The following is a 25,815-nucleotide window of genomic DNA, read 5'->3' on the forward strand; positions in this document are numbered from 1 at the left end:
CATTCAGCGCCAGACAGGAAGCAAATACCATACAAATGGGACCGCACGGTATTGGTGACCATTGACATCTGCATGCAGCTCCTTAACTACTATTACTCATGCATCTCTCCAGATACAGTTTGCACTCTTGTCTCTCAGTGGCTGCCTTTACTTCATTTCTGCATTAGGCATGATAAATGCGTTTTGAAAACTGACAGCCAAAGATGAATACACTCATAACCATCAAAGCGAACCTTTCACCAAGTTCAAATAACTGCTCTCCTTCCAACTGCCACTCTCCCCCGAAACACACCATCCAATTAATACTTACTCACGAAGGCTTCCTCATCCACTGGCAAACGCATTGACATGCAGAAGTAGGAATCAGACTGTTGAGGAAAGAAAGGTACAAAATCTGGTTAAACTGCTGCTAATGGGAAAGAAAGAATAACAATGCATGGCTCCTATGACTGAAACAGAAGTGCTGGTCCAGTAAGGTGAGCAGGTTAGCAGAAGGGCTGCTTAGAAAGAGCCTAAGTACCCTACGAGATTTTCTAAGACTCTTTCTTAAGCAACATTAAATCCTATTTATATAACCAATTATTGTGAAAGATATTTTCAGTACTGTCACAGTGAAAAGGTGAAATTTTGGGTTCTTAGATAAAAAATGTGGAAACATTTAATGCATTTGATTTGAAAATAATGAGAGTCAGTTTGACCATCTTTGCTATTTGTAAAATTAAATAATTTCCTGAGTCACTATATAAATGTTCCAAATATTAATTAGAGAAATACAAGGAATTAAAGTTGGTCTTAAGAATAAGATGTTGTTCTTCCTTACTTTGAAATGTTAATGCAGTGCATGAAAAAATCAATATGAGCCAAAACTATTTTCTTTTCCAGTTATTGGTCCTTTATCCAAATGGTCATTTTTCTACTATCAAATATGTTAAAACCAAGAATTTTTACCAAACCAGGCACAGTGGTGCATGTGTGAAGTCTCAGCTATTTGGAAGGCTAAGCCAGGAGAATACTTGACCCAAGAGTTCCAGGGCAGTCTGAGCAACATAGCAAGACCCTAGCTCTAAATAAAAAATAATTAAAAAGTGAAAGGGAAAACACAAAAAAGAAAAAAGAATTCTGAGTGACAAAAATTTCAATTTAAAGCGATTACACTTCTGAGGAATGGTTAATGGAAACCTACATTCTGCACAGTATGTGCAATGGTTGATAATATACCAAACACAGATCAGCTGCAGTCATTTAATAATTCATACTTCATAGATTATTACTGCACAGTGCTGGAATCAATAGACTCCACCAACATGGGTAGAGAATACTCTAGTTTCTCTAAATCTAAGGGTTAGCAACTAAAAATTGTGAATGTAGCCTAATAGTTTACTTCTTTGGGGGAAAATAAGAAAGTTTGAATACAGATGACACAAGGATCTTAAAATTTGAAAAGTTATAAAAATATGATTCCATTTAAGTTGCTACTTTTATAGATATCATTTTTTCTTAGTTGAGTAAATTGTTTCATTTCTTAAGTATCTTTATAATTATTTAGATTCAAACATATGTTGCCAATAAAGAGACATGCTGAGAAATGTTGAGGGTTGCACATTTAGGAGGTTAAATCACATATAGCCTGAAGAAATGAACTGTGTATTAAAATCCAAGAAATAATTGGCAAAATAGCACTTGAGAACCTTACAATAATGAGTAAGATGCTTATATTTTTCTACTCTCTGAATTACCAATGTTATCGAACAAACCTACTCCATTTTAAAATAAAAAATAATAAGCTCAAGATTTCTCTTGTATTTGATCGTCCTGAACTGTGAGTATTTTAGGACCAGCAGATACTTTGTGGCTTCTATAGCTATCGCTGATAGAATTCCAATTTGTAGCTAATATCCTCTATCATGCACCAGACGTGATTTTCAATGTTTTATTTCTATTATGCCATTTAATAACCAAAGCAACCATCTATGCTAGATATATATTAACTCCATTTTAAAGATAATAATAACAACATTTATTGAAAGCTTACTATATGCCAACAAATTTCCTTTATTCCTCAAAACATCTTCATCTGATATAGGTTCTGTTATTCTCATTTTACAAACCAAGAAACTGAAGCAAACCAAGACTAAGTAGTTTTGGAAAGGTGTTTTAGCTAACGACCAAACTAATCATGCTCTCCCGAGCCATCTTCTCGACTATGCATCAGTCTTCAAATTCTCAGCTTAAATTATCTGTGTGTCCCTCCTCCCATATACATGCATATTAAAAGACTTGAGCAACACTAACATAGTTGCTAACAGCTCAAGCCTGTGTTCTTCCTGTGATTCCCTCACTCCTTAAGGAGCTTACCTGGGAGAGTTCAATGCTGCCAGGAAAATTTATTGCCTTCAAATCAAAATCTTATACACAGGTACAGGCTCCTGAACCCCCTATTAAAGCAGTTACTTTCGAAAGCATAAGCAGTCCTTTCTCTGCCCCTCTGAGTTATAAATCATCTACTATACAAACTGCTTTCTTACATTCCCTGTGCCTCACTCTAACCTACACTATTACCTCCTGTCATAAAGATACAGGCATTTTGTTCTTCCCCCAACTAAGGAGATTAACAAACTCACATGGTTCAGTTACATGAGCCAACCCCCTTTCACATAACTCAGTGCCTTTCTCTCAGCAAACCCCAGCCTTTAAGAGGTCTCCTTTATGCTTTGGTAAAACAAAACTTATAGGTAAGTTCACACCATATGTGCCTCCCGATTGCAATAGTCACTAATGAATTACAGTGGACCCTCAAGTTTCAACCAGAGTGACATACAAACAACTTGAGTTATGACCAGAATTTCAGTTTTAATTTACAATCACAGTCTTGAGTTACAACCCAAATGTCAGCCTCTTGAGCTTCCAGATGGTCTCAGATACAGATTTAACCCTTAAGGGTTACTGGAAGGAACATTACAACATCCTTTCCTGTGTGGAGTTCATTGAGAAATCCTGGGCCAGTGTCTAAGGACACTGAGATCTGCCTGTACACAGGAGAGAGACTTTGAAGGCTGTGTAGAGGAGCCTGAGTCTTCAAATGACCAACCTGAATTATAACCAGCCCTCGTGAACAAATTGAGTTCGCAAGTCAAGAGTCCACTGTAAATCTATCTTTACCGCCTTAACTAATGTCAGGCTTGTTTATCTCTGACATTAACACATACAGTACAGGTGAGGACACAGGTCATCTGACTAGTGTATTGCAGATCGTTCAACGCAATGGGACAAAAAATAATATAAAAGCAAGTTTAAAAACAAAAATGTAAAGTAGCTAACAAAAAAGGATCAAAAAGGATGAAGAGGAGAAGAAGTTGTTGGAGGAAGCCCAGTAGAGAGTATCAGAATTTTATACAATTATTTTGTAACAGCAAAGTCCGTATTCATCATTATATCATGTGTTCTACCATGCACCCTCATACTATGATTTGGGATTTTACTTATGCTCCATTTTTCAAGAAAAAGAATAATTGTGTTGGAAGAAAATAATGTAAAACTCTTCTTTTTGTAAAAACAAGCACATTAAAAAATACACTGTTTATCAAATCAATAATTCACCTTTAGTTGAAAGCTCTGAAGACCACAGTTCAATAGGATAGAGGGAGATTATTCTCCCTGAAACTTCAAAAGGCACTGGTGATTTTGTGCTGGAATATTTTTGTACCATGAGTTGGTTTCTAGAATTAAGTTGAGAGCTCAAGATCTACATACAGAAGATAAGCACGAGTCATTTGCATGGTCCATCTGCAGAAGCTGAGTCTTTAAGATGACCCAGGGATAGCTTCTGTCCACCCCAGGCTGGCTGAATACGAAGATGCACTTTTTTTGGCTGCATATAAATAAGCACATTTTAAACACCTGTTACCTCATTTTTGTCCTGGTAAGTACTCTTTGAGTAGACCTAATAGGCACTGTTTCTTTTTTTTTCTGTTACAGAAATGGAAACTGATGCACATAAGGATAACTGTATCTACCCACTTAAGGCCACCCAGGTAGTTAATGTTAGAATTAGGACTAAAAGCCTTCAAGTTTATGCTTTCAGGAGCAGCAGAGGTAATGAGCTACTCTCTCTTTCTCTTCCTTGACATCAAGTTTTAATCTAGTTGTGATTCTGGCTTATCCTTTAAAACTTCACGCCTCTGTTTTTCTAAGAGACTAAAGTCTATATTTAAATAAATTTAAATTTCTTCATAAGCCAATCATTTTTTAAAAGAAGACATATAATTCGTTGGAGAATAGATTAGACAATGGGTTTTGACAAATGCTTATGGGCTCATTATAGCACAGGAAAAGAGATTATTTGGTGCCTACAAAATATTATTTCATCAATACAGGTTAATTTTTATGGTAAGTCAACAAAATAGATGATTACTTTAAACAGAAATTTTGTGCTACAAAGAGCAGTTTAAGAATTTAATACCATAATAATGATACTGTGTTACTACGACAAGCTGACCAAGGAAACTTTCTTTAAAAGTACAGCCTTCAAAGGCAAGAATGTTGAGAAAAGTTGAACAATACATTTCTCAAATAATAATATCATTTCATCATTAATATGAGCAAGTACCCAGTTGTTTCTTTTTCTTTTCTGCATAATGAATGCTAAGAACATTATTTAACAATCCCTTGACCCTATATTCTCTACCAACCAACAGTATTTTTTAAAAATTAAAATGATTTCAGTGTACTATCAGAATTTATCATGATACCTTGCAAAAGGGAGAACATTATAGAGTCTCTAAGATTCCATCTTAGTTATTTCCCAGGACAATGTTATCATATAGGTTATTACAGATATAATTTTAAAGACAAAAAACTGAAGCTAAAGAACATAAGTAACTTGTTTGCAGTCAAACAAATAATCTAGGCATTAATGAAATAGAATTTATGTCCAGTTCTCTAAAGTACCTCTCTTTTCTCAATGAAAATAAATAGCCATTAATGTGTTATTTTCCAAGCTGCTTTATTATTGAAAAGAAAATGTTGTCACTTCTTAGAAACAATTTTAGTTGTTCTTTAAGAATGGAATAAGGCAACCAGAGACACATAAAAATTTTCAGGAGTTTTAGTCCAAGTCTTTTAAATTTTCAGTGGTACCTGAGAATGTTTCATGAAATCTTATTGACAAACTGCAATGAACCTGACTCTACTCAAGGCTTAATTTTGTCACTATTTTCTTTCTGCAGAGTTATCTGAACACATACACATAACTCAAATCAATGCTTCTCCTTAACAGGTTCTGAAGACACTTTCTGCCTATTATAACAGTCTTTTCATTTGAACACACTGCCCTAGAACGGATGTTTCTATAATTCAGTCCAAACTACCCATACAAGCTCTCATAATTTTCCATACATCACCATCACGAATCCTCTTTTTCACTCTGTGGGAAGAACACTGTGTCTGAGCTTGGTGCCAGGGGACTGTCTGTGAAATGCTGCAGATTCTAACTGCTAACATAAAGCTTACATGAATAAAAAGGGAGAAATAATATGAATCTTCCTAGCCATGTTTCCTAGTGCTGTTTTGGCACATCAGCCAAATCTGAATCAAGAGGGATATGATATTACTCATGCCTCTTCACTGCTGCTATTGGGATCTATCCAAGAAAAGTAAATTTTTTTTCCTGACAAAACAAGATAGTTTGCTAGAAGTGGAAAGAAAGGAACTAAAGAGCTTCTATGATACTCTAATATTACCAATTTTTAACCAAGACTTCACATATAGCCAAAGTGTTCAGTAACACTCTGTTTAAAGGCTGCAGACAGGTAGGTCTGTGCATGCCCTACTGAGGTCCTGACTAGCGTGGAAGACGCTGAATCACCCCGCTATAGACAGGCAGGTCTTCCCACGCCCTACCGAGGTCCTGAGTTGCACAGAACACGCCAAATCAGCCTGCTGCAGACAGGAAGGTGTGTGCACGCCCTACCGAGGTCCCGAGTCACGTGGAAGATGCAGAATCACCCCGCTGCAGACAGGCAGGTCTGCCCACACCCTACTGAGGTCCCTAGTGGCACGGAACACGCCGAATCAGCCTCCTGCAGACAGGCAAGTCTGTACACGCCCTACCGAGGTCCCGAGTCTCGCAGAAGATGCCAAATCACCCCGCTGCAGCCACTTGGTTCCACACTACAAAGACACAGAAGACACCAGACCACCAGAGCAAGGTACTGAGTCCCGCTGCTCCCGGCCCAGAGGTAGAGGCTTCTGACCCGCTGCCCCACGGCTCCTGGTCCAGAGGAAGGGGCTTCCCGGTCACCATGCCTCCCGCTACTACCAGCCCAGAGGAAAGGGCTTTTGGGCCACCTTCTGTCCCGCTGCTCCTGGACGAGAGGAGGGGGCTTCCGGGCCACCATCCCTCCCACTGCTCCCAGCCCAGAGGTAGGGGATTCTGAGCTGCCATCCCACTGCTCCTGGTCCAGAGGAAGGGGCTTCCTGTCCACCATCCCTCCGGCTGCTCCCAGCCCACAGGAAAGGGCTTTTGGGTCACCATCCCTACTGCTGCTCCCGGCCCCTGTCCCACCTCTCCCAGTTCAGAAGAGGTAATCTGTACAGGCGCTAACAGCCCCCCACCCCAGGCAAAATGAGAAAACGTAAATAAGTCTCAAAACCAGACTTCCAGATCACCTACAGCAACCCCAAAGGGAAATGAGATGGAACACTCTGATACTCAACCACCTGGACCCACTGAACTGGCAACAAAAGGGGATCTGGAGAAAATGAAATCAGAAATAATTTCTCAGATAACAGGAGAAATTGTGCCCCTAGTGCAAGACATGATTAATAAATCTAGAGAGGAGCTCAGGAACATGATGGAATCCCAACATAAGAAACAAATGGAATCCATAAAACAGATGCAAATAGATTTCCAGGACATGAAAAACTCCACTGAAAGTCTACACAGCAGAATGAGCCAATGTGAGGACAGAATTTCAGATAGAGAAGATAAGATTGCAATTAGCGACCAGGAAAAGAAAAATTGCTTCAAAATTATAAGGGAACATGAGAAATCAATGCAGCAGCTGCTAGATGATGCAAAGAAGAATAACATAAGACTGATTGGGCTCAATGAAGAAACAGGAGAGAGTGCAGATGACATAAAAAAATCTCTTCACAGAAATAATGGCAGAAAACTTCCCAAGCAGGGGAAAAGAGCTTCACATATAGATAAGTGAGGCATATAGGACTCCAAATAGCCTTCATCAAAAACAATCTACACATAGGCATATAATTGTTAAGTTTCCAGAAACATAACAGAAGAACAAAGTTCTACAAGCAGACAGAGAAAAGAAACAAACCACATACAAAGGAAAGCCCATCAGAATCACAGCAGACTTCTCAACACAAACCATCAAGGCAAGAAGAGCTTGGAGTGACATATTCCAAGCCCTAAAAGAAAACAGCCTCCAACCCAGATTGATGTACCCTGCAAAACTATCTTTCAAAATGGATGGAGAAATAAGATACTTTCATGACAAAGAGCACCTTAGAAACCTCATGAATACCAAACCAGAACTCTAAAGATTTTACACAATATCCTAGGAACAGACATTGAGGATCACAACCCCAGGAAGCAAAGCAGAATGAACCCATCTGGCATGACAAGAAATTAAATGTAAAGGGGGAGAATCCAACAAAAACAAAAAGTCATAGCAATGACAAGTCAATAAGTTTCAGTTATAACCATCAATGTTAATGGTCTCAATTCACCAATCAAAAGAAATAAACTGGCAGAATGGGTCAAGAAGCAAAATCCAACAATATGCTGCATACAAGAAACACACTTAATTCAAAAGGAAACTCATAGGCTGAAAGTTAAAGGGTGGAAAACAATACTGCATGTGACACGAACCCGATAAAAAGCAGGAGTAGCTACCCTCTTGGCAGATCAAGTAGAATTCAAACCAACACTGATGAAGAGAGATGAAGAAGGACACTACATCCTTGTAAAGGGAAGAATCCAAGAGGAAGAGATGACAATCATAAATATCTATGCACCAAACACTAGTGCACACAACTATATAAAACAAATACTAATGGACATGAAAAGTCATATATGCACTAATACAATTGTAGTGGGGGACCTCAACACCCCACTGGGACAAATAGATAGATCAACTAGACTAAAAATAAGTAATGAAATACTAGAGCTCAATCGAACTCTTGAACAAATGAACTTAACAGATGTTTACAGAGTCTTCCACCCCACAAAATCAGAATATACATTCTTCTCAGCTGCACATGGGTCATTCTCAAAAATAGACCACATACTCGCACATAAAACATGTTTAAGTAAGTGCAAAGGAATTGAAGTTATCCCCTGTGTATTATCAGACCATAGTGCGATGAAATTGGAGATCCATAGCAAAAGAAACTCGAAGAATTTCATAAACATGTGGAAATTGAACAACACCCTTCTGAATAACCAATGGGTCACAGAGGAAATGAAATAAGAAATCAGACAGTTCCTTCAATTAAATGACAATGACAATACAACATATCGGAATCTATGGGACACAATGAAAGCAGTCTTAGGAGGGAAATTCATAGCAGTGAATATGCATATTAGGAAAACAAAACGAGCCCAATTAAACAACCTGATGCTGAACCTCAAGCTTCTAGAAAAAAGAAGAGCAGGACAACCCCAAAGCTCATACAAGGGAGGAAATTATAAAGATCAGAGGAGAAATCAATGCAATGGAGACTAAGAGAACAATACAAAAAATCAATGAAGCCTAGAGTTGGTTCTTCGAAAGAATCAACAAAATTGAAAAACCTTTAGCCAACCTTGTCAGAAAAAGGAAAGAAAAGGCCCAAATCCATGCAATTAGGAATAAAAAGGGTGAAATGACAACAGACCCAACAGAAATCCAGAGGATCATCAATACCTACTTCCAAAACTTATACGCCAAAAAGATGGACAACATAGAAGAAATGGACAGATTCCTAGATACATATGAATTACCAAAGTTGAACAAAGAAGACCTAAAAATTCTGAACAACCCAATATCAACCAATGAAATTGAAAATGTAATGAAAAACTTATCCACTAAGAAAAGCCCAGGCCCTGATGGCTTCACTGCTGAATTCTACAAGACATTTAGAGAGGAACTGCTGCCACTACTGTTTAAACTCTTCAGTGAAATTGAAAGGGAAGCAATACTCCCCAGTTCATTCCTGGAATCAAGAATCACCTTGATCCCCAAAGCAGAGAAAGACCCAACTGAAAAAGAGAACTATAAGTCAATCCCACTAATGAACATAGATGCAAAAATCCTTAATAAGATAATGGCAAACAGAATGCAGAAGATCATCAAGAAGATCATCCACCCTGATCAAGTGGAATTCATCCCAGGGATGCAGGGATGGTTCAATATATGCAAATCAATCAATGTAATACACTATATCAATAGAGCCCAGGACAAAAACCATATGGTTATCTACATAGACGCAGAAAAAGCATTTGACAAAATCCAACATGCATTTATGATAAAAATCCTACAAAAAATTGGAATAGACTGTCTCTACCTCAAACTGATACAAGCCATCTATGAAAAACCAACAGCCCATATCATACTAAATTGTCAAAAATTGAAATCCTTCACACTAAAATCAGGAACAAGACAAGGATGTCCACTATCACCACTCTTCTTCAATATAGTTCTGGAAACATTAGCCACAGCAATTAGACAAGAGAAAGAAAACGAATAAAGATAGGTAATGAAGAAGTCAAATTATCATTATTTGCAGATGACATGATATAGCAGACCCCAAGAATTCCACCAAAAGTCTTCTAGACTTAATAACTAAATTCCGACAAGTAGCTGGTTACAAGGTCAACACACAAAAATCAACAGCTTTCCTCTACACCAATGACAGACTCACTGAGAGAGAAATAGGGCAAATAATTCCTTTCACAATAGCATTCAAAAAACTGAAATACCTAGGAATCAACCTAACAAAAGAAATCAAAGACCTCTTCTCTGAAAACTATGGCACTCTGAAAAGAGAGATTGAAGATGATATCAGAAAATGGACAGACATCTCCTGCTCCTGGGTAGGAAGGATGAATATAGTGAATATGGCCATACTTCCAAAACTGCTATATAGATTTAATGCAATTTCAATTGAGATCCCAGAAGCATACTTCAGAGACCTTGAGAAAACAATCCAAAAATTCATTTGGAACAAGAAGAGACTCGGAATAGCAAAAGCAATTCTAGGTAACAGAGACTTGGCAGGGGGTATCACAATCTCCAACCTGCAACTCTACTACAAAGCTACTGTGATAAAAACAGAATGGTACTGGCAAAGAAACAGACTTGAGGACCAGTGGAACAGATTAGAAGATGCAGAAACAATGCCAGACACACTCAGCCATCTCATCTTCAACAAAGGAGCCAAACACCCTCACTGGAGGAAAGATAGCTTCTTTAATAAATGGTGCTCGAAAAATTGGGCTTCAACTTGCCAAAGATTAAAACTAGACCTGTATCTCTCACCATGCGCTGAACTAAAATCGAAATGGATTAAAGATTTAAATATTAAAATAGAAACTCTGAAGCAGTTGGAACAGAGGTTAGGTAGAACCCTTGAAGACATCGGTGTAGGAAAAGATTTTATGAACAAAACCTCAGTTGCCTGTGAACTAGCACAAACAATCAACAAGTGGGATCTCTTCTTCTTAAAAGGCTTCTGCACAGCAAGAGAAACCACCAGCAGTGTGAAGAGACAACCCACAATGTGGGAAACAATCTTCACCTGCTCTTCCTCAAAGGTCAACTATCTCGAATCTATAAAGAATTTAAAAAGATCAGACCTCCCAAATTTAAAGACCCAATCCAAAAACAGGCATCTGAAATGAACAGACATTTCTTAGACAAAGAAGTAGAAATAGCAAATAAATACATGAAAAAATGTTCAACATCACTGGTCATTCGAGAGATGCAAATGAAAACAATGCTGAGATTCCACTTCACTCCAGAAAGAATGGCTGCTATCATGAAATCAACCAATAACAAATGCTGGTGGGGCTGTGGGGAAAGAGGAACCCTGCTCCACTGCTGGTGGGAGTGTAGACTGGTGCAACCACTGTGGAAATCAGTATGGAGATACCTCCAAGAACTAGGACTGGAAGTCCCATTTGATCCCGCTATTCCACTGCTGGGGATCTTCCCCAAAGAATTAAAAGAATCATACCACAGTGATATATGTGTGCCCATGTTCATAGCAGCACAGTTTGCAATAGCTAAAACTTGGAAACAGCCCAAATGCCCATCAACTGGAGACTGGATAAAGAAAATGTGATTTTTTTATAAAATGGAGTACTACTCAGCCATAAAAAATGAGAAATTAGAGGCATTTATAGCTAAGTGGATGCACATTGAGGCTATACTCTTAAGTGAAATAAATAGGACACCCATGAATAAATACCGAATAGTTTCTCTGGTGTGAGAAACTGAAAGTTTAAATAAGGACTAAATGCATAATAGGTCATGTGAAATAGGAAGAAAAAGGGCAAAGGGGAAGGAAGTGGGAGGGCTAGGGGAAAGGATAGAAGGGAATGGGATTAATATGAGAAAATGGAAAAACAGGTACAAAATTTCTGTATATAGGGAGGAATGGAGTGGTTGAAGGGAGGGCTGGGCAAGGGTGAAAAATAAGAACCAAGAGAGACTACGTAAAGGTGCAAATTTCCAATGATGAATGTCATTATATTGTATACCTAAAGTGTACCAATGATTAGAATGCATAATCGATGATGTAAAATAGGAAGAAAAGGTCCAAAGGGGTAGGGGTAGTGGGAGGGGCAGGGGCAGGGGAAAGGAAAGAAAGGAAAGGAAAAATGCTGAGAAATGGAAATAAAGTCTTTGTAAATAGGGAAGGGTGGAGGGGGTGAAGGGAGGGCTAGGAATGGGAAAAAAATAAGAACCAAGATGCATTATGTAAAGGTACAATTCCCAATGAGAAATGTAATTGTGTTGTATACCTACAATGTATCAATAAAAGAATTTAATTAAAAAAAACAAAAAAAAAACCCCACTCTGTTTAAAGTACCTGTATTTAGAAAGAAGCATTCTTTATGTTGATGTAGTTGTTTGTGAGACAAGGATGCAATAGTTTCTATGGAAAAGAAAGTTAATAAAAATCAACTGCTCATTTAAATTAATATGGGACAAACAAAACCATCTGTATACTACTACACATGAAAACTATTCACATAAAACCAGTAATTTTTGTTTTGGGAAACCAAAGGTACCATTCAGATTCTTGTATTGAGTGCTATGCTTTGATCCTGATTGGATAACATCATTTTACTATGCAAGCTTAGAGAATTCCTCCAGATTGCCTTATTATGGAGTGTATTGAATGTGGTGACCACAAATAGTTACACAGATACACAATATGACCTAATTTACCTGGATACCATTCTATTGCTTTTTAAAATATATATTTCTTATTAGTCCATGTTTGCAGTACATAATGATTACATTCATTGTGGGGAGTTGGTACATGTACGCACATATCTTAAATCTTTTTATGTTCTCTTCCTCTCCTCTCCTTCCTTTCATTTATTGGTCTCCTTCTCATTTACAGAAGATTTTTCTCCCCATTTTCTATGCTCATTTTTGTGGCTATTTGAAAATTGACTGTTCTCTGAATATAAAATAGAAGCCATGGCTTGGTCTCTGATAAGATGTTAGTTATTCCTTGTTAACTACGCAGAAATATAAAAGAAAAGTAAAGTTGGAAGGTAATGGACAGATTAATTTGCTTAACTATAGTAATAATTTTACCACAAATGCACAGATCAAAATGGCGGGTTGTAGACCTTACATACACACAATTTTTTTTTTGGTACTGGGGATCGAACTTAGGACCTTGTGCTTGCGAGGCTGGTGGCGGAAACACTGAGCTAAATCCCTGGCCCATATACACAATTTTTTAAAAAAGTGTGGGACCATCTCCTGGGGGCACAAATGTGACTTTGTGCCTTCAAGTAGGCGCTCAGAAAGTGAATAGTACCCTCTACCCCAGATCATACACTTGTGAAATCCAATCCAGACAAACTGTTAAATTTCCACAAAGCCTCACATTTCTGGGTTTAAATAACCTGAGTTCTACAAGAAGTTAACTGAAATCTTAAAACTGTGGGTGGTTCTGTCAGGCCAATAAAAGATGAGCACTGAAAGAATTTAGGTCTCTCTGACAAGAATTTTGATTATGAGAAGAAGGCACTTGGAAAATTATTTTTCAAAGTTTTCTTTTACTTGATCTGAAGTGATTAAGGGTAGACTTCACTGAATTCGGGAACAGAGAGAGGTGGTAACCCATTTTCTTCGTGCCTGAGGGTATTTCCAGGGGAGTTCTGTGTAGGAGTCTGGGTGAAGCAGGTGAAGATAGATCCTTGATGTGGGCATGCACCAAAGAAAAGGCAAATTCACCCGCCTGTCATAGCTGAGATACACTCTTCTCCTGCTCTTGGATATCACAACCCTGGTGCTCAGGGCCTTGTGCTGTAAGACTTATACCAGCCCCTCCTGGATTCCCAGGTCTTTGGACTGAGCCATTCTACCAGCATCCCAGTGCCTCCAACTAGTACTTGCAAATGGGCAGTTATGTGACTTCTCAGTCTTCATAATTACTTAGGCAATTTCTCTAATAAATCTTCCCTCATAAATGTGTATCTATTTTTGGTTCCATTTAGATAACCCTGATAAATATTAATACACATAGAAACAAGCTACTCCCCAATGACATATAAATAAGCACATATATATGTATACATATTTTATTTTAACTTTGCGATACTGGGGACTGAACCCAGGCCCCCATGTATGCTAGGCAAGCGCTCTACCACTGAATTACAGCCCCAGCCCTTTTTATCTTATTTTGAGACAAGGTCTCACTAAGCTGTCCAGGGTGGCCTTGAACTTAAAATCCTCCTGCTTCAGCCTCCCAAGTAGCTGGGATTACAGGCATGTACCATCACAGCAGGCCATATAAAGATTATATTAACTCAGTGGTATATGTATTCTTCATTTCATCCTAGTATAAAAGGAAGCAAGAGCAAAGAAACATTCAAAAGCATAAAAGATTTTTCTGGAGCACAAAACTCAGGTTTAAAAAAAATCTTCCTCTCTGAAACCAGAATTCATTGCAGATAAAATTTCTTAAACTGTCAAACTGTCACTTTTGTATGTAGTCTATTTTCATTTTTCTTTCCCTGTTGTCTTTCCTTTACCATATAAATTACATGCATATGGAAGAACTGGTCATAGTGGAGATTTTTTATTAAAACCTCCTGAATAATTCTCCAAAATGCTTCACTCTCGTCCTTAACATTAATCTAAACTCCATCTTCACCAATTTTGGGGACATTTATTCCAACACAGAATGTAATCATAACAGTGTCTGTCAAGCATCCTTAGCATTTTGAAGAATGCCTGGCATTTACCAGAACCTCTATAGATATCTGTTGAATTTTCCAGGTATCTGCGTCCTTTGGTGGCAATAAACTCACGTTTAAGAAAGGCTGAACTGAAACCTGCCTAATTAGGGTTTTATACAGCATCACTTTTTTATATGAATTTTATCCTTCAGTTGATTCATTCCAGAATCTCATTTGCATTTTTAAACTATAATCACACTGTGGCTGATGATGACAACCTTGTCAATGCCAAGTAGCTCAAATGGAAGCGACTTTCCTGGCAAGAGCTTTTCTCTGGGTATTACAAATCTGAATGAGCAAATGATGAAGAAAAAAAATATTTTGGTGAGGGAACAGCTGTCTTACAGCTTTTGTATACTTTCACTTATGAGGAAACAAAGAGGAACTTAGGAGCAATGGGTTGTAATTAGCTGCCCATGACATACCACCATGGCCATGGTTACAGGGCCAGGGTGGGGTGGAGTGGAATTATGCAAGGGAAGCTGGTTTTCTGGTTTTTTGGTGCTGGGATCGAACCCAAGGCCACACACATGTTAAGCATGTGCATTTCCACTGAGCTACATTCCCAGCCATGAAGCTGGTTTTCTGAACAGGGATTGCTGATGACCTATTGCACTCGCCTTCGCCAACCTTAAACTAGGGGTTTATGCTTTTCATCAAGGTTCCCTGAACAGGCAGGCAGTAAATTTTCTGGTTTGTGCTAACCGTAACCGTTCACATTCATGTCCTTCTCCTCTAGCACACATGACTGGAACTGTACTTATCAAATCGACGTGGAAAAGGCTCCAAACTGAGCACCTTGTCTTTCTGCTACATGTGTTACACACTTGATAATGGGACAGCAGAGCATCACAGAAAAAGAGCTTTTGGCTTGAACAAGTCTATCAGTGACTTTATTACTTAAATAATAAAATGGACTATCAGAAAATGAAGTGACCATCTCAATTTCTACTCCTTCTAGCCCAGTTTTAATAATGTATCTTGCTGTAGTCTTTTCATTAATACTTGCCTACCTTTAAATTCTTTTCAACATGTGTGTAGAATACCTTCTCTCCCATCTATTCAGTTAACAAACATAAATGTTAAGCAACTCCAAGAAGCTGGTTATTGTGTTACATTCATAAAACTTGGGGCAAAAGTACATTTACAGTGGTGCCTTGGTTCACAAACTCATTTCTCTCCACAATTCTGGTTGCAAACCAAACTGGATGAGAACTGAATCAAGTTTCCCCATCAGGTCAAGACCGAGTCTAACCAATGAATTTGTAGTCTCTGGCCTCAAAAAACTTACAGTCTACTAGTTTAGGAGAGAAACAGTCACACAAATAAAATTTTACTGTTTTAAATACTATTGGAGAGAAGTACGGGTTGCTACAAAAGCTAAAAAATGCATGGGAAGTTATCCAGAGGAAGAGCTGACAATGTTTTAGCATAAGAAATAGTATTTTGGACCGGGGATTTAGCTCAGTGGTTCTGCCACTTGCCTCACAAGCACAAGGACCCACGTTCGATCTCCGGTACCCCCCCCCCCAAAAAAAGAAATAGTATTTCCACAGGCCCAGGAATAGAAGAAAACTTGATGTGATTGAGAATCATACACATAGACAGAAGACATGTTTAAAGCTAGACTGGAAAAGCAGACGTGGCACATAACATAAGCTCTTCTAGCCCATATTAAGGACCTTTGCGATTTTGTTCTGTTTTTCTTTTTTTATTCAGTGTATTAGTGCATTTTAGATATATATAACGATCACATTCATCATAGGAAATTTGTATCTGTATATGATATATCTTAATTCCTCTTTTTTTTTGGTCCTATTCCCCCTTCAACCCCTCTAGACAGCAACACAAAGCCACTGAAATTTTTTGTAGGGAACTGACATCACAAGCAGAACTTGATGATCAGGGCCATGATTACTATATTTAGAAAAGTAATGACAATAGCTTGAAAACAGGTGATAGTGGTACAAAAAAATCCAGAGTCTTGATCCTTTTAAAAGACAAAATAGATATAAGTGGACTTCAGTGGAAGGTAGGGAGTCAGAGACAAGGATGATTTCAAGGATGGTTCCTAGGATTTGGGTTGCATAACTGAATGCTCTGGTGGTATTACTGGTATCTTTCATTCAGATGTAAAACAAAAAAAAAAGACCAAATTTGAAGAAGATAGTGAATTTGGCATTAGACTTGCTGAATTTGAAGAGCTTTTGGAAAAGTGATCATGTAACTGTGAAATGAGTAATTGGTCAAATGTCTGGAGATTGGAGGAAAAGTTTGGCCTATACATTGACATAATATAAAAATTGGATGCAATATGGGTATAGAAGGGCTGCCTAGTGAGAACAGAAAGAAAAAAGAAAAGAAAACCTTAGAGTTTAGAGAAAACTAAGGTGTCTTATGTCATGAAAGTCAATGTTCGAGAATGTTTTATTTTTTTAAATGAATTTTATTGGTACATTGGAGGTATACAATATAATGACATTCATCATTGGAAATTTGCACCTTTACATAATCTCTCTTGGTTCTTATTTTTTCCCCCTTCCCCTGCCCTCCCTTCAACCCCTCCATCCCTCCCTACTTACAAAGACTTTGTTTTTATTTTTTCATTTTCTCACATTAATTCCATTCCCTTCTTTCCTTTCCCCCACCCCTCCCACTTCCGCTTTGCCCCTTTTCTTCCTATAGGAGAATGTTTTAAATAGGAGACAGTAGTTGACAATGGCAGTGACTTAACAGTGTCCCTATAGGCGTGGCTACAACATACTAGTAATATTTGGGCACCTACTTTTTACTAATATCCCTAACCTATTTTAAAGAACACACTTCTTTCTTCTGGGTCCTTCTCTAAGGAGTGTGGACACTGTTCACAAGGTTCAGGATCTTCTCAGGGCCCAGTAAAGCTCCAGAATTTTTTACCCCAGCCTCTCCAGTGATGTCACCTACATTGCCCCCCAGTGACAAAAATGCCTGCAGCAATAATATATGGCAGTCATCACAAAGTTTTCCCACCAGCCTTCAGTGATGGCCACAGGGCGAGAGGTGACTTGGGAAACAGAAAAAAAAGACCATCAAAGAAAAGAAAAGAAAAATAATGACAGCAATAAAAATGAAATACAGCTTCAGAAGCCTGAAGAAAAAAGATAGGTCAATAGGGTAATAAAAACTTCCAAATTTTCAAAACAAAACAATGTGTGGAAAGCTGTCTGAAGCAAGAGTAGTACTATTTGAGCTTCAGCAGAGTATATTGCCACAAATTAGTGACTTTCCAGGGATACTTGTTGATTTCCAATCCAGGAAACTATTTCTGTTCCATAGACAGTGGTGTTGACACAAATTTAGAAACCTGAATGTCTAATTTACCCTTTCAGCACATACTAATTTTAACTTTTTATAATGCATTAAAAATAAATGAATGATATACTACAAAGGTGGACACTTCACATGAAAGGGTAAGAAAAGAGCAAATATTACATGATTAAAAATAGATACCTTGAAGTAACAAGCCAGTGGATTTTTAGCATATTTGTATAAATGTTACAGCTCTGGCAAGGCTTTTGGGTCTTTGGATGTTTCATATTTGTAAGGAGACTCATACTGTTGTGCTCACATTCTTCCACAGGCATCTCCAGGATGCATTCTGTTATGGCCCCAAGGAATGAGGCAAGGAACAAGCATGACATAGAGGAATATCCTTCCAGATAGAAGGAGAAAGCAGAGGAAAGCCCTCTTCACAAACAGAGGTTGATTCTATAGTCACAGTTATCAGAGTTGACACCAAATAAGGGAACAGAGTGGAGGGACTCCATTCACTTGATACTTCTTCCATTGCCCAAGTTCATACAAGACCATGCTTTCTAAATACCCAGATACTATACTGACAAAAAAGGAAGAAAGAAAACAGTTTAATAAAAGTTAGGCTGATTGTTTCAACCATAAATGAGTGGACTGTCTTTAATTGATAAACAATCTTTAATAGCATCCTTTCCTTGATATCCAAGGGGTCAGAGTTTAAGATTCTAAATTAGATTAATTTTAGAAGTAAAACATTAATTTTCTTTGCATATTTGAAGAAGAGCATGCGAATTCTAAGTCTGCTACATATATGTGTAAAGAAAATTTGTAAGTTAATATTGAGTGTATGGTTTGCAATTTTGTTAGCCATTGACAGCCGGGATTACCACACTATACCACTAACTGACAGATTTCCTGTGGAGACAAAGATATAAAATATGCAAACAATATTATAAAGCTCAAATACATGTATGCACTCACGGCAACTCTTAGCAGAATTCTCAACTTGAAGGATGATTAAACTTTTATTCAATCTCTGATGGCACATAAAGTTGACAAAATAATTTTAAAAGACACAAAATGGCAATGTACTGTTAGGGCTATGAAAGTGTTCATCACAAACAGTTCTTTTGTCCTTAGGGTATAGGAGTAACAATCATCAGCATATCATAAAAAGCAGACTAAATCAAATACTGTATCTCAATCAATACATAAGTCTAAGAAAATGAATGTTATCACTAGAATGCATATAACTACCAAATACAGAAGACTAACTCAAAATTTCTTAAAATAGTTATGAGCACAGAGAAGGTAAACTGCTCCCAGCACACAAGAGGAGGCTTCCAGGCCACTGTACCATCCCCGCAAGCACAGAGGAGGTGAGGCACTCCCAGAGCACAAGAGGAGGCTTCCAGGCCACTGTACCCCCCTGCAAGCACAGAGGAGGTGAACCCCATGGGCACCAGCAGCACTACCCCCCCACTGAAATGAGAAGACACATAAAGAAGTTTCAAAACCAGACTTCCAGATCACCTAAAACAACCCCAAAGGGAAATGAGATGGAACACTCTGATACTCAACCACCTGGACTCCCTGAACTAGCAACAAGAATATCTGGAAAAAAATAAATCAGAAATAATTCCTCAGATAACAACAGAGATTGTGTCCATAGTGCAAGACATGATTAATAAATCTAGAGAGGACACAGATAAAAAAATAGAGGAGCTGAGGAATATGATGGAATCCCAAAATAGGAAAAAAATGGAATCCATAAAACAGATGCAAACAGATTTCCAGGAGATGAAAAACTCCATTGAAAGTCTATGCAGCAGAATGAGCCAATGTGGAGACAGAACTTCAGATACAGAAGATAAGATTGCAATTAGTGACCAGGAAAAGAAAAATTGCTTTAAAATTGTAAGGGACCATGAGAAATCAATCCAGCAGCTGCTACATGATACAAAGAAGAATAACGTAAGACTGATTGGAGTCAATGAAGAAAGAGGAGAGAGTGAAGATGACATAAAAAAACTGTTCACAGAAGTGATGACAGAAAACTTCCCAAGCAGGGGAAAAGAACGTGACATACATATGAGTGAGGCATATAGGACTCCAAGTAGCTGTGATCAAAAAAAAAAAATCTACATGAAGGCATATAATATTTAAGATTCCAGAAACCCAATAGAACAAAATTCTACAAGCCATAGAAGAAAAGAAACAAATCACATACAAAGGAAGGCCTATCAGAAGCACAGCAGACTTCTCAGTGCAAACCCTCAGGGCAAGAAGAGCTTGGAGTGATGTATTTCAAGCCCTAAAGGAAAACACTCTCCAACCCAGATAGATGTACCCTGAAAAACTATCTTTCAAAATTGATGTTGAAATAAGATACTTTCATGACAAAGAGCACCTTAGGAACTTCATGAATACCAGAACAGCACTCCAAAACCTTTTAAACATCCTAGGAAAAGACAACAAGGATCAGAATCCCAGGAATCCCAGCAGAATGAATCTGTCCGGTGTGACAAGAAATTAAAACCAAAGGAGGAGAATCCAACAAAAATAAAAAGTCATGACAATGATAAATCAATATGAATGAGTTATAGCCATCAATGTTAATGGTCTCAACTCACCAATCAAAAGAAATAGGCAGAATGGGTCAAGAAGCAAGATCCAACAATAGGCTACATACAAGAAACACACTTAATTCAAAAAGAAACTCATAGTCTGAAAGTTAAAGGGTGGAAAACAATACTTCATGTGACAGGAACCAAAAAAAAAAAAAAAAAAAAAAAAAGCAGGAGTAACAATCCTCTTTGCAGATCAAGTGGATTTCAAATGAAAATCTGAAACACTCTGGTCCCATGAATTTCAGATAAGGGATACTCAACTTGTATGTACAAATCTATTGTGAACATGTGCTTTCATTCCTCTCAAGTAAAAACTTAAGAAGAGAACTGTTGGTTCTTAACAGTAATACAAGAAATTTCTATATTGTTTTCCAAAGTAGTTTTATCATTTTACATTCACATTAACAGTATTAGAAAGTTCTAACTGGTTCACACCTAAGCTGACAATTGTTCTTTTAAAGCTTAAAAAACAACAACAACAACAAACTTTTAACTTAATCTCCCTAATGAGTGGATAATATGATCTTGTTATTGTACTGATTAGTATTTTTCTGATTCTAGAGTTGCACACCTTTGTGAATTGTGCTGTACTGGCTATTTACCATCTTCTTGTGTCTACTTTTTAATTGGGTTGTCTATTAATGAGCTGTAAGAGTTCTTTATATATTCTGGTCATAGGTTATATGCATTCTAAATATGGTCTGTTTAAGGACTACTTTTCATTTTAATGATGTCATTTAAAGTTCTAAATTTTGATGGAATTTCATTTATTAATTTTTTTCTTCTATAGAAGTTTTTTGTATCCTAGGTAGTTCTTGCCTACCCTGAATTCATAAACGTTTTCCCTTATAATTTCTTCTTAAAGTTTTATACTTTTAGGCTTTCATATTTAGGTTCATAGATCCCTTCAATTTATTTTTATGTATGGAAATAAAGGGTTGAGGTTAATTTTTTATATACGGATACCAGGTGTTCTAGTGCTGTTTGCTAAAAACACTATCTCTTCCTTGGCTCTTGAATTGAGTTTATATTCTATAAAATGCTAATGTTAAATAATCTTTCAAGACTCAGTGGACCACATATATGTGGTTCTACTTCTAGATTCTCTGTTTTATTCAAATGATCTATATGTCTTTCCTTACACAAACACTGCCTTGATTATTGTAGCTTTAGAAGAAGTCTTAAAATTAGGTACTAAACGTCTTCCAACACTATTTTTTTTTAACTTTTCTAGGTCCTTTGTACTCTTACATAACTTTTAAATTTCAATATCCAATTCTTCATTTATAGCAAGTATACCTTGTGGTTTCTAATCGTGCTAAATTCAAATACAATTTCGAGGGGCTCCTAGAGATTTCTTAGTATTTCCTCTGAGGATGATCATTTCATTTACATATAAAGATTTTGCTTCTACCTTGCCAATCCTATCCTAATTGTGTCATTTTATTGCCAGGCTATTTTGGTGGGGCCTAGGTTTCAAAGTTTAATGGACAGATAAAGAGTAAGCATATCTGCCCTTGTTTTCCATCTTAAGGAGAAAGCATTGTATCTTCTCCACTCATATAAGGCGTTCTCGCTGGAAGTATGGAGTACATGTCTTTAATCTGTTGAGAAGGTTCTGTGTACTTCTAGTCTCCTAATAGCTTTGACCATGAACAGCTGTAGAATTTAGTCCAATACTTTTTCTCCAACTAGTGACAGGATCATATGGCTTTCTCCTTTCCTCTGTTAAAATGATGACTTTTGGGGGTGGATCTTCCAATGCTGAACCAACACTGCCATCCCTATAACAAAACCACTTTCTACATCCTGCCAGATCTGACTTCCAATAGTTTGTTTTGTTAAACAAATTTCTACGTATGTTCATACTTTTTCCTTCTATTATCTTCATCCAGTTTTAGGATTAGCACAATGTTGAGTTCCTAAAATGAGGGGAGAAGTGTTCCTTCTTTTTTCTGCTTTAATTGTTTGATATAATTTAACAGTTAAAATGTACATGAGCCTGCTGTTGTCATATAGGTAGGTTTTCAAGCTAGGAATATACTTTCTTTAATAGGTGCTATTCAAATTTTATATTTCCTCCAGAGTTAGTTTCATGAATTTGTCTTCCAAGTTACTTCTTAGAAGTTGTCAAATTTATTTCAAAAAGATTTTTATAATATGCTTTCTATATCCTTTTAAATTCTGTAAAATCTGTGGTAATGTCTTCTAGATCTTGATACTGTAATTTAAAAAATGTATAACTGATACTGTGTAATAGGAAGAAAAGGTCTAAAGGAGCAGGGGAAGTGGGAGGGGTGGGGAAAGGAAAGAAGGGAAAAGAAAAAATATGAGAAAAGAAGAAAAAATGGAAATAAAGTCTTTGCAAACAGGGAACGGTAGAGAGGGTGAAGGGAGGGCAAGGGAAGGGGAAAAAATAAGAACCAAGATACTCATGTAAAGGTACAAGAGCCTAATGATGAATGTAACTGTATTTTATACTTAAAATGTACCAATAAACTTAGTGGGGAAAAAAATTAAATTAAAAATAAATGAAATTTCTTCAAATAACAAGAGATATGGTCTCTTACATCAGAAGTCCAGACATAGGACAGATGCAAGAATAGTTAATACATCCAGAAATTAATCAGTGTCATTAAGAAATCAGGTTATTTCCTTCTTTCAGCTTGGTCATATTCAGCCCTTTGCCTTTATTGCTAGGATTTGATCTTCATGATAACATGATGGTTGTAGAATCTTCTAGTATCACTGTCACAGAATGGTATTTCCAAATGCCAGCAAAGGGAAATCTCTTTCTTAAGGGCCTTTTTAAAAGAAGAAAATTTTCCAGAAGCCCTTCAGCTCTATGAGACTTCCCTTTTATTTAAGTGGGCAGAATTTTATTGTGTGCGCATCTCTAATCCACTCATTAGCAAGGAAAAAGTAATGCCTCTGATTTACCCTGTCTAATAAAAACTGTGTTTCTGGGCTAAGGAAGGTCAATCTGGAACAAAGTAGGGTAGTATTAAACCAGAAAAAAGGAAGATGTCTGTAGACTAGGCAACAAATAGCTTTTGACAGCGAATTTGCGAATCCAAAACCATAATCATCATAATTCTAGTTTAGCATGGGGCATGCAGTATAATCATTGGGTAATTGAGCCCATTTCATTGTATTCATCTGCAAAGTTGAGGATTTTTGGAACCCTTAGCTTCTTATCTAGTAAAATAACAGTGTTAACTAAATATACTCATTTATCCTTTTTCCACTGTATCTCTTAATCAGTGGACAAGATATACAAAAGTATAAGGGGTAAGAACAGATAAAATGCCAATCACAGCTCAGTAACCCTGGTGATCTAGAGTGAAATAAAAGAGGGAAACTCAATTCAACACTAAGTTAATATAAAGCAACTGTGTCTTCTGAAAAATGACACTTTTTTCCTTCCACACAAGTGGTACAACACACATGGAGTACTTATGTTTAGCGACATATTTAACTGCATATGATCAAAGGTAAGGTCATCCTGTTTCTTTCTACCTCCCTCATAGTGGTTCTGCGAACTATTCATTTTCCTTACACTTCCACCTCATAAAGGAAACATTTCAACAGATTTGTATCCTCTGCCTTGAACTTTTAAGAGGAACTATAAAATCAAATATAAAAATATTCTTTGGAATGCTTTTTAACTTTCCTTTGCACATAATAAACATCTCTATTTCAGCATTAGGCAGTTCAATAAAGCTCCTTTTCTGCTGGTCTGCCTCCTGCTACTGGACTGTATTTTAAGGGTTCAAGCCTTAATTTATGCTTCTTTGTGATTACAAAGACCACCTGGCACAGGAACTGGGTACATAGTGAACATTGGATGAATTAATATGATGGATTTTGTTATATACATGACTAATAACCTTTCATAAAGGGTCTGTTCCTAAAAAAATAGTTCCCAGGGATTGAGTCATATTTTCCTTTAAGCATTTTATTCATGCTTTTTTTTTTAAAGAAATAGGCTATCAAGCCAAATTTATCTCACTGTAATTTTCCAACTTCCATCAAAATACAATATTAATAACACAAGACAAGGAATGGCTTTACAAAGATTGTTTCTAAACTCCCATGAGTGGCTACTTGTCATAGAGTGAATGGAATTATTATTATAATGAACCTATTATCTATAGAAATAGATAATGCTCATTTCCAGATGTTTTTAGTTGTCATCAGTTCATTTTATTATTATAAACATAAATATTTAACTTCAGTGCATGATATCTATTTAAGCCAGCTTGGGAAATTCCCAATATTAGGAAAAAAAAAGTAAATCTACTGCTTACTATTCAGTTTTAATTTTTTATGTTTTTCCTCAAGCTTATACACATATAAGCATATTCACAAAACATAAAGAAAGTAAAAATAGTCCTAAACTGTTACTATGATACAAGTAAGATTCTATAAACAGTGGTCCTTAGCAGATGCTATAGCAAAACTTGAACCCTGGCAGGATGGGGCACCCTATAGTCTCAGCTTCTTGGGAGGCTGAAGTGGGTGGAATGTTTGAGCTAGACTTGCAGACCAGCCTGGGCAACAAAAAGTGACCCCTGTCTCAAACAACAAGAAAAACAAGAAAACAAAGTAAAAAAAAGCAAACAAATCCAGTGGCAACAACAAAAACTTGACGTTTCGGATCTCGCTGTTATACAACATAAGTGGTAAAAATAATATAAACTGTACTTAAGGGTGATTGAACAGCTATGAAACGTTAAGGATTATTAAGCAATATTAACAGCACAAAAGATATGTAATAGTTTATGAGGGAAAGTTTCTTTGTATAAAAGTATTTCCATTGACAAATTCAGGAAGAATGACATAATTGGAATACTTACATACAACTTCCAATGAATTTTGACAGTAAATAATCATTCATGACTGCTAAAACCAATAATTGAAGCTCTGATAGGAAACATCAAACATAACAGACTAATCAACTTTTGATTAAAAACAAATCAAAGAGTAAAATAAAAGACAGTGGTATATTTGGAAGTATCTCTTTGGCAAATAGGAAAGAGACTAAGCGATGGAGGAAGTGGGGAGGAAAGGGGGATGTGAAAAGAATTAAGAAGTGTCATGTACATGCACCAACTACCCACAACAAATATATTCATGATGTACTGCAAATGCGTACTAAAAAAAATTTAATGAGTAATACTAACATAACAAAAGATACATAATCAGATACTGCACCTCTCCTATTGATAGTACTTACTACTACCTATAAAATATTCTTGCAAACAACTCTGAACTAAATCTGACCAAGGCTCTGGATGCGGCAGGATACAAAACCCAAAGGACAGAGGGAACATGCTGAATGACACGATGCTGATGCAATCAGCAAAACCTTCAATGCAGAACCCTCTATCAGACAAATAT

General features: G+C 37.0%; 1 protein-coding gene across 7 annotated transcripts in view; it reads right to left on the reverse strand.

Moving 5' to 3' along the window:
• Nucleotides 1-25,815, reverse strand: part of Pam (peptidylglycine alpha-amidating monooxygenase) — a 326,641-nt gene that overhangs the window by 130,376 nt on the left and 170,450 nt on the right. For all 7 annotated transcript variants that reach the window (XM_021255825.2, XM_087180704.1, XM_087180703.1 and 4 more), the window contains exon 4: nt 311-368. In XM_021255825.2, the coding sequence (XP_021111484.1) occupies nt 311-368 (58 nt within the window). The remainder of the gene's footprint in view (nt 1-310; nt 369-25,815) is intronic.

The sequence above is a fragment of the Heterocephalus glaber genome, unplaced genomic scaffold (genome assembly GCF_053883595.1).
Source record: "Heterocephalus glaber isolate CG9 unplaced genomic scaffold, H.glaber_assembly_v1.0 deba00001465, whole genome shotgun sequence".
NCBI lineage: Eukaryota > Metazoa > Chordata > Mammalia > Rodentia > Bathyergidae > Heterocephalus > Heterocephalus glaber.